Source organism: Penicillium citrinum (assembly GCF_028827155.1).
Source record: "Penicillium citrinum strain IBT 23319 chromosome Unknown utg000002l:1.0-3833315.0:1.0-3834789.0, whole genome shotgun sequence".
In the NCBI taxonomy this organism is placed as follows: domain Eukaryota; kingdom Fungi; phylum Ascomycota; class Eurotiomycetes; order Eurotiales; family Aspergillaceae; genus Penicillium; species Penicillium citrinum.
Genome location: NW_026622687.1, coordinates 1414119 through 1426324, shown reverse-complemented (window position 1 = coordinate 1426324; position 12206 = coordinate 1414119). Strand labels below are relative to the sequence as shown.

Here is a 12206-nt window from a genome sequence, read left to right as displayed (position 1 = left end):
TATAATGGCGGAGCCCCAAGGCCCACTAGTGGATTCATGCGCGATACCAGAGCAACCACCCAGTAGCGGAAACATATGGACAAGATAACAAAGTACGTATAGAAATAAAGTCAGGTATATCACAGGAAGGATACTATCTCGAAAGACGGTAACTGAGAAAAATCTGTCACATCTAGTATTATACCTGACTTCTACCTCGAGAGCAAGTATACCAGTACATATAGAAGATATTGTAAGAATCCCTGCAGAACCACTCCTTCCGAGATCTTTTCCGATTTAGCCCATGCCTCAGAGCTAAAAAAGATCAAAAAGTCCAATAAAAGCTTTGAAAATTGAACCAAAAGGCCCAAAGTCTGTATCTTTCGACAGTGTATACTTATATAACGTAATCCACCACCGAGTGATACACCCAACCACCCTAGTAATATAAAACACCATATAATTCAACAACCATCACTAAAATTAGCTATTTGAATTAACAACAATATCAGGGCATCTGTTGCATTTGTGCCCTGGCTTTCTGCAAAATGAACACCTCTGGCGTGGCCTCTGATTGGCTGATTTATCCACTTCAGTGGTCTCCGCGGATACCGTGTTGTTGGCTTGTATTCCATTTTGGGCAAGCTGTAGACCCTTGTTAGCACGTCTCTTCTTAACGTGCCTGTTTTCCACGCGTAGATGGCTACATTCTTGTTCTGAAAGAGCCAGCCGGTGTAAGACTTGTTCATATTCTTTTGTTATTTGCTGTATACCGCTAACAACAGGGACTGAAGAATCTATCAATTGCTGTTGTAATAGCAAATTGGTAGCGGATACCTGGCGTTTTAGGCCTTTTGCATATTTGGATGTATGTGGTGTATACTGGCTTGTATTACTGTCACTGCCACTGCTACCCGGGAGGGTAGGGGTATGAAGCCGAATAGTAAGCTTATCCAGCACATGCTGGGGATTGAATGGTATCAAACCAGCACCAGCAAAGCTATTTGATATTGTTGATTCAATATCGAATGCCTTGTCACGTGCTTCTTTATATAAAGATAAAAAGATAGCTTTATCAATATATAATGAAGGTGGCGGCATACAAAGCCATATAATATCATTTTGCCGGCATGCTAAATCGAATTCAGGAGTCAGATGGCTTTTACATCTATCCAGAATTAGAAGTATTTTTGAGCCTCTGCGAAGATTTCAAGTTTTTGGTATAAAAGTTTCTTGAAGCCATTTCTGCCAAATTTGATCATTGGTCCAACCATTTTCCGATACTTCGAACCGCCAATCTTTTGGAACCATAGTAAACCAAGTACTATTGAAAGTTTTTCCTTTTAGAATAATGGTTGGCGGAAGAACTTGTGATTGCTTGATATATTCAATAGCTGTTATCTATTCTCTGTTGCTAGGTATTGTGACTTTTTGTTGACTCTCTTTGAATTCAGAGGATGAAACAATATAGGATCTACCAGTAAGACCCATTGCAAAACCGGTTTCATCAAAATTCCAGATATCATCGTCTGTGATGCCATGTTCAATTATAGTGTGTTGAACTGTATTAAACCATTTTTGAATTTCTTTCGGATCCTCACATTCAACACGTTTGTAACCATAACGACGGGATAAACGCGAAACAACTGTTGGTGTATATGCAAAATAACGATCTACCCAATTGTGGCCAATTTGTTGATATACAGTATTCCCCCGTTTTGCCAATAATAAATTGGCCATATCTCTTATTGTATGGCGTTTAGGGGCAAACCCACGCGAATCTATTGAGATTATCCATTCAGTTAATGAATCCTCTTCCAATTGAGTCAATCTATGTGAATCGGCGTGTGTAACACCGCGTTGTGGTATGCCGTGGTGCCGGCGTGCCAGGTAGCGGGGGGTACGTGAGAAGCGGCAGCAGCACGAATACTGCTAATTTCGCCTTTCTTTAAGGCGTTTAGGGCAAGTTGGATACGGCCTTCTTGACGCTCTGAATCTAGCCTTTTTAGGGATCGAATTGGTGACATGGTGGGTGGATGAAAGTGTTGTGTGTAAAAGGTGCGACTGAAACGCGTGGGGTATATCACTCGGTGGTGGATTATGTTACTTGTTATGCAAGAGTCAGAGTATAAACAAATTGTTTTAAGTTAGTACTGTTAGAGAATGCATTGGTGCATCATAGAGTACTTTTAAATGATATTTTCACTACGGTTGACGAAGAGACTATCCGACAAGAAGAAAATTGGGAAAGGGCTCTCTGTCAAGTTATTTAACTCAAATTCGATATAACTCATTCCCTCTTGTCTGATAAGTACTATACCACTTCCAAGAGAGACCTCAGATCAATAGATTGCTGCTCTCACCGAAGACACTAATCTAAAGTAACTAAGAAACAGAAAAACCTGAGCCAACTCGGGATCTTAATTAGGGCCAAAGCTCCGTGAATTCGCTTAAGAGTGGATAACTTCAATCCTATCACCATTATCGAGGTGCTTGGTACCGCCAACTCTGCCATCGTTCAGGCATTCGTTCTGGATATCCAGAGCGTCTTTGCCTAGATCGGTACCCGAGTAACCCTCATCGCCACACATAGCGACGGCAGCGGATCCCACATTCGCAACTGTTCTGCATTTGCTCGAAGCATAGATATCTGGCTCAAAGGTTCCAGCGTGGCCGTTCAAGTAGTTGATGACGTCGGTCACATCAGCAATCTCGGGGCTACCGTCGGTGGTCTCGCAGGTGATGTTGCCGAGGACTGCGGGGGAGAGAACGGCGACGGAGGCAATGAAGGCTTGCTTGAAATACATCTAAATGGTACTTTCAGTGATGAATCAATGGAATGTATCTTCGTCTGACATACTGTGGTAGATTTGAAAACTTGAAGACTATCAAGCGAACTGAGTTTGATCGACTGTGAAGAAGATTGGCGTTGTTGGAGAACTGCTGCTGAATTGTTCCTCTCTGGATGGAATAATACCTGCTATTTATACCTTTTCATGAACATATGTTACCTAGCAATCGGAAATTTCCCATAGACCAAGCCTTGCTCAATAGCTCTTCCATCGATGTATCCAGCTCGGCAAAATGTACGCAAAAATGTACCTGCAGTGGAATAGATCGGCAAAGTGCAGTGGCCCAGGCAGAAACCGTCTTGAGAGGCCTTCAAGGCTGTTGGGCGATCTATGACAGATTCACAAATGGGGCATCTTTTCCGAGCACAGACTATGTATGCTACGTAGATTCGACTAGGGTGGAACAGAGCTAATGGGGACACTTGGTCTTTGCGGACTGCTCCATGAATATACCCACGGTCTTGAGGACATTGTTTATAATGGCTACGGAGTAGATACGAACTTTGAGAGCGGCCTAGTTTTTCGGGATAATGGGATTCTCAACCATTTACAGGAATGGCAATTGGGTTCGACTACATGGCTACATGGTGAGGAAGCTTTTGGTTGAATTTGGTACAAACTGCTAGACATTAACGAGATTCTGCTATTGCATGTCTGATTCTGGGGTCCAATTCGCCGGCTCCATGGGGCGTAATGAAGATGGCCTGCCCCCGCGATATCTTCACATATTCCCCACAGATGTACCTCGCACTTCCCAAGATTGAAATTCTACCCCAAAATATCCAATTTAGCTAAGGGGACTGGTTTGTGTCGACATATAATTCAAACTTCATCTCCCACTTCCTACTCAGTTAGAAAATTAGTCCCAAAGACTAGCGATGCAATCTCACCTGAGTGTTTCCAACTAGATCTATATCAGATATAATTATAGTAAAACCAAATACTTACTAGTACTATTTCTAGAATTTTTAACCCGAGCAAAATCCCGCAGCATAATATGCACATTGACTGACATACTATGGGGGCTATATCAAGTCGAGCCCCCGGCCCCATCGTGGCACAGTATATTCTCCGCGTACCAAGGGATATACTTCGCACTCTACAAGAACAGTGATTCTCGGTTTGTAGCATTGGGTACATTTTTCGAATACGTCATATCATGAATGGCTTTGTAGTGCCTCGAATGAATTTTCAAGATAATTGGTACACTGGCAAGTACTTCAGCTTCGGGGCTTGGCAACCGGCCTCACCCGGTGCATTATTTATGCCTAGCGATGGCGAATAAATTAGAGATAGCTATATACCGTGTCTCGAACAGTACTGAATCAGACCAGTGACCGATAAGGCTTCCAAGTACGTAGTAATTGAGCCTCTATTGCTTTTCCTGGTCTATTTCTCCGAGCCTGACCATAGACATTCAATGACTAGAATCCGGTCACTGCACATGATTGTAGTGGGGTGCTATCTCAGGCTAGCATCGGCAAACCTGCCATGTTGTATACATTCTATACCTCCACGGCGAATGGATAGGAGATTACCATATTGACCAAAAATGTGCGACGACCGTGAAAGACGCCCTCAGTTTGGATTCTGCCCAGACCTTGACACTGATAATGGTGATTATTGGACAAAAGATAATCATAAATATAAGAAGAATGCTGGTACAAATAAACAACCTGTTTACTTGATCCAGCAAGTCGGTTTTTCTGAGATTACATATTAAGTGGATCCCTAAGTCTATAGGTATATTTCGTCCTATTTTGAAAATTTTTAAGATCCTTCTTCACAAATCCAATCAAAGACGAGAGGAAATGGCGAAAATGAACAAAAACAAAAACATACAACAGCAGGGATTCGCATGTGGTCACCCACCATACTACTAACCTGCCGGCGTGTGGCTTAAGTACGGCTGAGCGGACGGGAAGCCCTGTTCTCCACACCCTATGGTCGTATGTATCAGCTAATAAAGAAGTTAGGACTATAAGCTCTGACAGCTGTACTACTTCGTTGATGAGAATAGGGTGATCGCCGCTTAAGCGTTGCTCGACTCGGGTGGGTGCTCATGAGCATACTCAATCCGCTCAAAAGTGGATATCATTTTGCATAACTTAATATCAGTAATTCTGATTGTACTGTAATTAATTTGTTACAGTAACTATAGCAAATTGCCAAAGATTAATGTTTTTATTTTACTATCTAATAAAGTTATATAGTGCACCGCAGCCGCTGGTTCCCGTTGAGCCAACTACGACTCCCGTTGCAACTCCAGGGCTCACGGGCAATCCCAGCTACGAGGAACTAGGCCCTCTCGATGAGCCGGATCTCCGTCGACCCAATCAAAACCCCAACGCAGCTTTGGCAGCTGGCTCATCTCCCAGTGGCTCGTACCGGAATCCATCCATCGCGCCCTCTGTTGGATAACAGCAGGGCGGGCGGAAGGTGTCCACCGCATCGCGATCTAACGCCACAGATGGAAGCTCTTCATCTCGAAAGGATTCAAATTTCTCGCAGCATGCTGCTTCATTGACATTTGCGGCGTCTCTCCGGAATCTCTATCTCGCCGACAACAGACTAGATGATGAGGTCTTCCGTGAACTTGCTCGTCTTCCAGAGCTCCGCATTGTCAATCTTTCCTACAATGAATTGACGGAATTGCCTCAGGGGGTTCTCAAACGGTGGCCCTGGATCTCAGAGGTTCTAATTTAAATATTTTCCAATCAGGCAAATAATTACTTGACAGTATAGCTAACAGTACTGGCTAACAACGCTGGCTAACAATCTAGATTATATATTTAGCAATAAACCTATTTAGAATTTAATTTATCTTGTCTAATTCAATATAAATTCAATTCAAATACTAACTACTGACTATAATACCACTGCATTACTAACAAGGTTTTGCATAATAATGCAATTTTGCCAAGGGCTAGCTTCGCCCCACGTTTTGAGCGGGTGCCCAGGTCTAATCACTTAGTGATTCTTGAAGAAAGTTCAAGGAATGCAATATACACAAACGAAGTTATTCAGCCAGTTCATCATATAGATACTTCGATATATATTCGTGCCCGAAACGGAATTGTAGTGTCAAGAATATTTCATTCAAGATAGATAGTTTTACGCCATACTGCTTCAACAGGATTGCTGTTTTATTGTCAGGGATCCCCTGACACTGTGCAATATTAGGAGTACGTGTAAGTGTATCATACTGCTGCTCGACGGTTTTCTGATGATTGGGAGATATATCCAATAGCAGATTCGGTATTAAATATCAATATAATCGAATAGTATACTATACTACTACACACGTTACGCTGAATGCGGGATGCGTAGGCTAGCGGGGGGCGGTGTTCCTTATTGAGTGGGTGGTAGGCAAAGGCGGTAAAATTAGTAGTTTCGAACTAAAGTCCCACCACCGTAAGTGAATTGATACTTTCCACATCTGTCGTACTGGTAAAAGCCTGTTTCATCCCATGTGGAGTAGTTGCAGCGGTAAATCTGATGAGTTAACGTGATTGGTAGAGACTCTTCTACCGGTTTAGCTTGCAAGCTGCCGAACGATATGTATGGACTCGCGGTTAGGGCTGTTCACGATTTGATATCGCATTTTCGACGATGTCGTGAACAGCACTAGAGAAATCTTTTAAATGGGAATTCTCTCCCGAGGCTAACCCCGAAAAAGCAATATGCATTAGCTTCATGTTGGGGCCAAATCCTTCCAAACGATCATCGTACGGTGTACGGAGTACACGCTAATATACGGTTCGAATGCTTTATCTAATTCTGTAGGCTGTTTTCGCCAATCATTATCATATAGTGGGTAAGAAAATTGCTCTATACGGGTACGGAAGCGCTCCAAATCATCCCCCGCCCAACAGCAAATAACAATTACGATTTCCAGTATTTATTTGTACCAGCCCCGAACTTGGTACTGTTACTCTTCAATATTAGAGCTTTTCGAGGACCGTATGTAGATTTCGGGTCTTCGATATTGACTTTGATACATACTATATACTCTATTTCGTGGAACTGGTCCCATCAGCCAAATAATTATACAGCCCCGTCATCATTGAATTATAAACCAAGCCATGATCATCCGTGCCCCGAAGATGCAATGCACGCCAAAATAGACGAATGAAACCTCTAGCAGGGATATTGGGTGCCCCTTTCCAGCCGCATGAATAGGGGCAAGGTCAATGATCTTAAATGTACATCTACATCCTTACAAGGTGACTTTGGCCAGATCTAAAGGATATACCCAAAGTCTCTCCTGTATTCTATTCCATGCTACAGACTGAGGCACTCTGGGATGGCTATGGAATCGAGTGGCTCGTCTACCCAAAAGGAATTCGCGTGGTCACCCAAAGGGAGCCTAGAGCCATCTACAGATCCCGCAAAGAAACCCCTCGTCGCGAACGTATCAGGACAATTCACAGATACCAGAGACGAAGAAAAAGACGCAATAGTGCGTCGGCCAGGTTATCTGAGATGGAGTTCATTCATTTGGGAATTGTTGGCACTTATTCTGTCAACTGGCTTTTTGATCGCTATTATTGCGATTTTAGCCCACTATAATCACCAGCCCCAACCGAACTGGGATCGGGTCTCACTCAACTCGGTGATCTCTTGGCTCAGCGCGCTTTCAAAGGCTTGTGTTATTTTCTGCATCAGTGAGAGCTTAGGGCAATTGAAATGGGTGTGGTTTGCGCAAAAGCGCCGACCAATATCAGATCTCCAATATTTTGACTCAGCCAGTCGGGGGACATGGGGCAGTCTGCAATTGATATGGAGTTTGCGTGCAAAGTGAGCTTTCCTACTTATACATTCCATATCAGCAACTAAAGGCTTTTAGAAAATTTGCCGCCTCGGCTAGTCTAGCAGTCGTGCTCGCGATTGCATTCGACCCTTTCATGCAGAATCTGATACATTATTATCCTAAGCTTGTTGCTGATAACTCGGAGACCGCTCTTATAGCGAGGGGTGATCGGTATAATGAATTTGGCATAGCATCACATCATAGTATGGCATTATCGAGTCTATATCTTTTTCATTTCTGTTGCTGATAGGATACTGTATAGTGACATACGTTGATACAGCGATGAAGGCCAATGTTTACAACTCTTTATTCAACACCGATCCGACAAAACCATGGTCGACCCCGAAATATACCTGTAGTACAGGAAACTGTACTTGGGATCCAGTGATTGCCATTCAGTGGACTTCGGACTGTACGAATGTAACAGATCACTTGAAGCACTCATGCAAGAAAGGAAAGAACCCTTATTTTGGAGGAGGTGACATAAAAGAGACTTGTTCGATGAATCTGCCGCTTGGTGTGGGATATTCGAATATGACAGCTAACTTTAGCCTTGATGACCCTTTCTCTACACCCATCGTTATTGGTTCAGGCCTACCATTGATTTATACGAACTTTTCGCTTACGGCGAGGATGGGACCTATCCACATGATCGGGCCCGATTCGTTGGTATCTTCGAATTACCTTCAATATTCAAAAAAGACCAATTGGCAGGCAATAGAGTGCGTGCTTTACCCAGTCGCTCGTAGCTTTCGTGCAAGCGTGACTAGCGGTGTCTATTACGAAGAGACTCTTGGGATTTGGGAAGACATGGACAGTTTAGTCGACCCCGAGACAACCTATTTCTCCTTGAAACCTCCATGGGGCCCGGAAATGGGAATGCAAAGCAACCAGAGCCTAGAGTTCTCCATGTCGGCAATTTGGGGTATGAAAGATTTCTACAAATATCTTCTTGCCGGAAAAGTATACGTCGATCCATGGGGCCCACAGTACGAGACGACTTCATACGCCGAATACGCTACAGTTGATGCAGTCCAAGCTATATCACATGCTGATATCGTCGACTGTCCATATGATACGGTCCAAAAGCTTGAATGTGCTTTCAAAAACTTCGCCCAAGCAATGACTAAAACGTTCCGCGATAATGGGGTGACATTATCACCATCTGCAAACACCACCCAGACTGTGGGCCAGGCACTGAGTAACATGACTTACGTATCTGTGCGCTGGCAGTGGATTGTTCTTCCAGCTCTGGTGTGGCTCTTGGGTCTTGTAACCCTTGTCGTGACAGCGTTCAAGACTCGAAAATATATGGCACCGGCGTGGAAAAATGAAATAATGCCATTGTTTGCTTTGCATGGCGATGGCCAGCATAGGATACAACAGGATTCCGGCCAAGGTGAGATTATTAGAGTTTGGTAAGATAGTACTATGTGAATGAATCAGAATGACAAGGTATTGGAAACGGAGATACTAGAAGACCAGATTCAAGACATTTCAATATTAATGCTCTATTATTGACCCTATCGTGTGAGGTTCAGCTCAAATTTAATGGCAAGGTATTATGAAGACTAGAACCCTTCCTATTGTTACGATTCCAAGATGCTGAACATCAGGCTAAACTAGTGTAGTGGGGGAATATCGGCCTGCCTGCCAGCATAGGGATTATGTAAAGTAATTGGCCTGATTTGGAAGGCAAGAATAAAAGGGAGCTTCCATGCTAGTTTCTAGATATCATCCCTTTCATATATCACACAGAGTTCAATTACACGAGTTACGGTCTATTCGAGCGAGTGCTAGCAGATAGCCCTAGTTGGGGTGTTGTTTACCCTCATCCTTCTGCCCCATTATGCCTGCTACTTTCCTATACTGAGACAAGTGGATTTATAGTGAATGCCAAGCAATCAAACACAGACTTTAAAGAATTCAGAACAGTCGATGAAGCATGTGCAGCATTGGACGAAGGTAATAAAGCTGAAGAAAAAGAATAAAGCTCTCGGCGCGCTATATACAGGCAACCAAGGCCAGTGATGGTGCACGTGATATACGGACTCGCGATATCACACTACCTTCCTTGTATTCTCTAAACAAAACTACTAGCTGTAATATGTTTCTTAGTCGTATTTAATCTCTTGTTTTGTTTGTGATTGTGGAGGCTTGTCTTGCTTGGCGAATTATCAGGTTCGTAACTATCTGGGCATTGCCGTACTTCGAATATGAAGATTCAAATCTCGTTTGATTTTAGTTTGCTGCGCTGGCTATAATATTGTTTTACAAACAACTACACTAGAGACATGCTTTTGGACCCTTTTATTCATCAACGGCGTCGTAAATAATTTCAAGTCAAGTCTCCTATGGTCGTTGGCCAGAATAATCTGTGAAGGCAACATTATCAGTCCATATTTGACACGCACTTTCACGATAATCATCGGTCTCTATATATAGATTGAGATCATCGTCGGAAGCATCAAAAACAAAGTTTGATGCAGATACATTGTACTCTTTCCATGCAAGTGTCGAATTTCGATCTACTCGAGCCATTAGTCCTACCAGCCTTTTCAATTACCACCACAATTAGACTTCAATTGTATATCCATACATACCTTTTAACTCATTCGGGTTCTTTCTTGCCACAAACGCAATCCACCGTCGATTCATTTCCATCGACAAGGCCAGGTGACCAGACACATTTTTGACCGGTGGATAGAACTGAATCGGTGTTGTGAACCCTCCCGGAAGTCCCATCTCATACGCTAACTCGGCTCCATGATTTGCAAAGCCAGGCCCCAGACCGTAGAAATACTGAATGGGTATCCCAGTGGTGACCGCTTTGAAGTGAAAGCTGTACGTTGGCAAGCCCAGTCTCGACCACAGGTAGGCCATATAGCGCCGGGGCGCGTGTGAAACATAGTCACCTAGCAGGGCTGCGGCACGGCGGTATTGAGAGCCACAGGGAAGATTGGCGGCATACATTGCCTCGCACCAGGCAAAGTCTGGCGGAAGTGAGTATGGCGGCGCCTCTCCCCGTCCGTCTTCTGGATAGAGATCTAGTAACTGCTCAATGACTGAATGTTGCAGGCGAGGGAAATTAGTCTCCAGTAAGCTCGTAATCTCACTCGTTTTGTTGGGAAAGTAGCCCGATGCCGTCACTTTTATCAAGCCTTCATCCGAATTACTGCCCAGAAGGAGAGGCACATGAGCACAGTTCCCATCATGAATCTCCCAAGCAGCAGGCCTCCGTAGAAAATCACCATCTATCACAGGACCCCAGCCCCCTCCAAGGCTTCCTTCAGCAGGGTAAAGGTTATACAATGAGGTCCTGCGAAGACAATCAATCTTATCTTCGGCCATCGTACAATTGGCCCTTGTCACCAATTTATCAAACCCGTCCTGCATCTTCTCTGTTTCTGGCAAAGCAGAACCCGTGGCAAAGCCACTAACTGCAATGGCACCACTAAATAACTCAGTGCCACCGTGGCCTCCATAGGCAACTAGCTGCTGGAAAACGCTGACTCCACCTGCAGACTCGCCCCAGATTGTCACTCGGGATGGATCACCACCGAACGCGACGATGTTTTCTTGGATCCAAGCCAGGGCCAGTCGCTGGTCCATAAGTCCTAGGTTTGTTATTCCAGCATTTAGAGCCTCTCGCCCTCCTGGAAATCCGAGGAAAGACAGACGATAATTGATACTGACAGCGATGAGAGGCTGTTGCTCCTTGACAGATCGTTGCACAATGTATGTTAAATTCCACATTGGGTCTGCAGAAGAACCCTGATGCAGGCCTCCGCCGTATATCCAGAATAAGACTGGGAATGGGTTAGCGTTATTTTCCTCTATCGTTCTAGAGGGTCGGATGATGTTCAGATTCAAACAATCCTCGCTTTGCGTCAGCCCCAAAAGTTCGTTGGAACCGAACCCATAGCATGTGTTTCCATAGCGAGAAGCGTCAAAAGGACTGTCGTGATCGTAGGTGGTATTGACTGGCTGGGGGTTGTCTAATCGCGGGGCTTGTGCATAAGGAATTCCAAGGAAGAGATCTTGCTGGAAGAAGGGTAATTGTATACCCTGAATCGTTCCATTGCGTGTAATGGCCGTAGGGGGTGGAATATGAGTGCTGTGAGTCAAGACAATGGGTGCAAAGATTAATAGCCATGTCAGGTTCTTCATTGCTCCGGACGAATGATTGAAGAATGGTTATCCTGACACTCGACGAAAAAATGTTGATTTTTTGTAGATCTGATGTTGCTTAGCAAAAAGTGTCGATCCACTAATTCATGTAAGGGTTGCTTGCGGAATGTCGTACTTGGTACGTATCTCTGATATGTATGTCTCACTAGCAACGACCGAATGGTCTACGAGCATCCCAGAGGGAAAGAAGTCCAAAGCTAGAACCATCAGTTCTTGGGTTCTGACACCACCTGCCTGATGAGAGTAGGAGAAAAAAGAAAACGGGTAAGGAGATCTGGAGACATCAAGTCCATATCGATGCTGAAGTATATGTGACCATGGCGTAGCAATATTTGTCCATTAATTTTCCTTCAATCAAATGCTGCCCAGGT

General features: G+C 44.0%; 4 protein-coding genes across 4 annotated transcripts, besides 6 other annotated features; 1 reads left to right on the top strand and 3 right to left on the bottom strand.

Annotated features, from left to right (window-relative positions):
- Positions 1 to 1157: 1157 nt before the first annotated feature.
- On the bottom strand, positions 1158 to 2006 carry N7469_002350 (DNA-binding domain-containing protein; the record flags this gene model as incomplete). Its single annotated transcript, XM_056641270.1, has 3 exons — positions 1158 to 1303; positions 1419 to 1810; positions 1834 to 2006. 3 exons carry the CDS (start codon positions 2004 to 2006, stop codon positions 1158 to 1160), a joined length of 711 nt encoding a protein of 236 aa, XP_056503764.1.
- Positions 2007 to 2429: 423 nt separating this feature from the next.
- On the bottom strand, positions 2430 to 2786 carry N7469_002349 (uncharacterized protein; the record flags this gene model as incomplete). Its single annotated transcript, XM_056641269.1, has 1 exon — positions 2430 to 2786. The coding sequence occupies one exon, from the start codon at positions 2784 to 2786 to the stop codon at positions 2430 to 2432; it is 357 nt and encodes a 118-aa protein (XP_056503763.1).
- A 1597-nt stretch (positions 2787 to 4383) lies between these two features.
- Positions 4384 to 4531: a sequence feature (Protein overlapping with rRNA (N7469_002348, KAJ5240757.1) was converted to a misc_feature.).
- Positions 4532 to 4574: 43 nt separating this feature from the next.
- Positions 4575 to 4714: a sequence feature (Protein overlapping with rRNA (N7469_002348, KAJ5240757.1) was converted to a misc_feature.).
- A 60-nt stretch (positions 4715 to 4774) lies between these two features.
- Positions 4775 to 4780: a sequence feature (Protein overlapping with rRNA (N7469_002347, KAJ5240756.1) was converted to a misc_feature.).
- Positions 4781 to 4825: 45 nt separating this feature from the next.
- Positions 4826 to 4852: a sequence feature (Protein overlapping with rRNA (N7469_002347, KAJ5240756.1) was converted to a misc_feature.).
- Positions 4853 to 5036: 184 nt separating this feature from the next.
- Positions 5037 to 5243: a sequence feature (Protein overlapping with rRNA (N7469_002347, KAJ5240756.1) was converted to a misc_feature.).
- A 12-nt stretch (positions 5244 to 5255) lies between these two features.
- Positions 5256 to 5525: a sequence feature (Protein overlapping with rRNA (N7469_002347, KAJ5240756.1) was converted to a misc_feature.).
- A 1612-nt stretch (positions 5526 to 7137) lies between these two features.
- On the top strand, positions 7138 to 9066 carry N7469_002346 (DUF3176 domain-containing protein; the record flags this gene model as incomplete). The annotated part of the gene is made up of 3 exons (XM_056641266.1): positions 7138 to 7631; positions 7681 to 7847; positions 7907 to 9066. 3 exons carry the CDS (start codon positions 7138 to 7140, stop codon positions 9064 to 9066), a joined length of 1821 nt encoding a protein of 606 aa, XP_056503760.1.
- A 1152-nt stretch (positions 9067 to 10218) lies between these two features.
- On the bottom strand, positions 10219 to 11814 carry N7469_002345 (uncharacterized protein; the record flags this gene model as incomplete). Its single annotated transcript, XM_056641265.1, has 1 exon — positions 10219 to 11814. One exon carries the CDS (start codon positions 11812 to 11814, stop codon positions 10219 to 10221), a length of 1596 nt encoding a protein of 531 aa, XP_056503759.1.
- Positions 11815 to 12206: the final 392 nt, after the last annotated feature.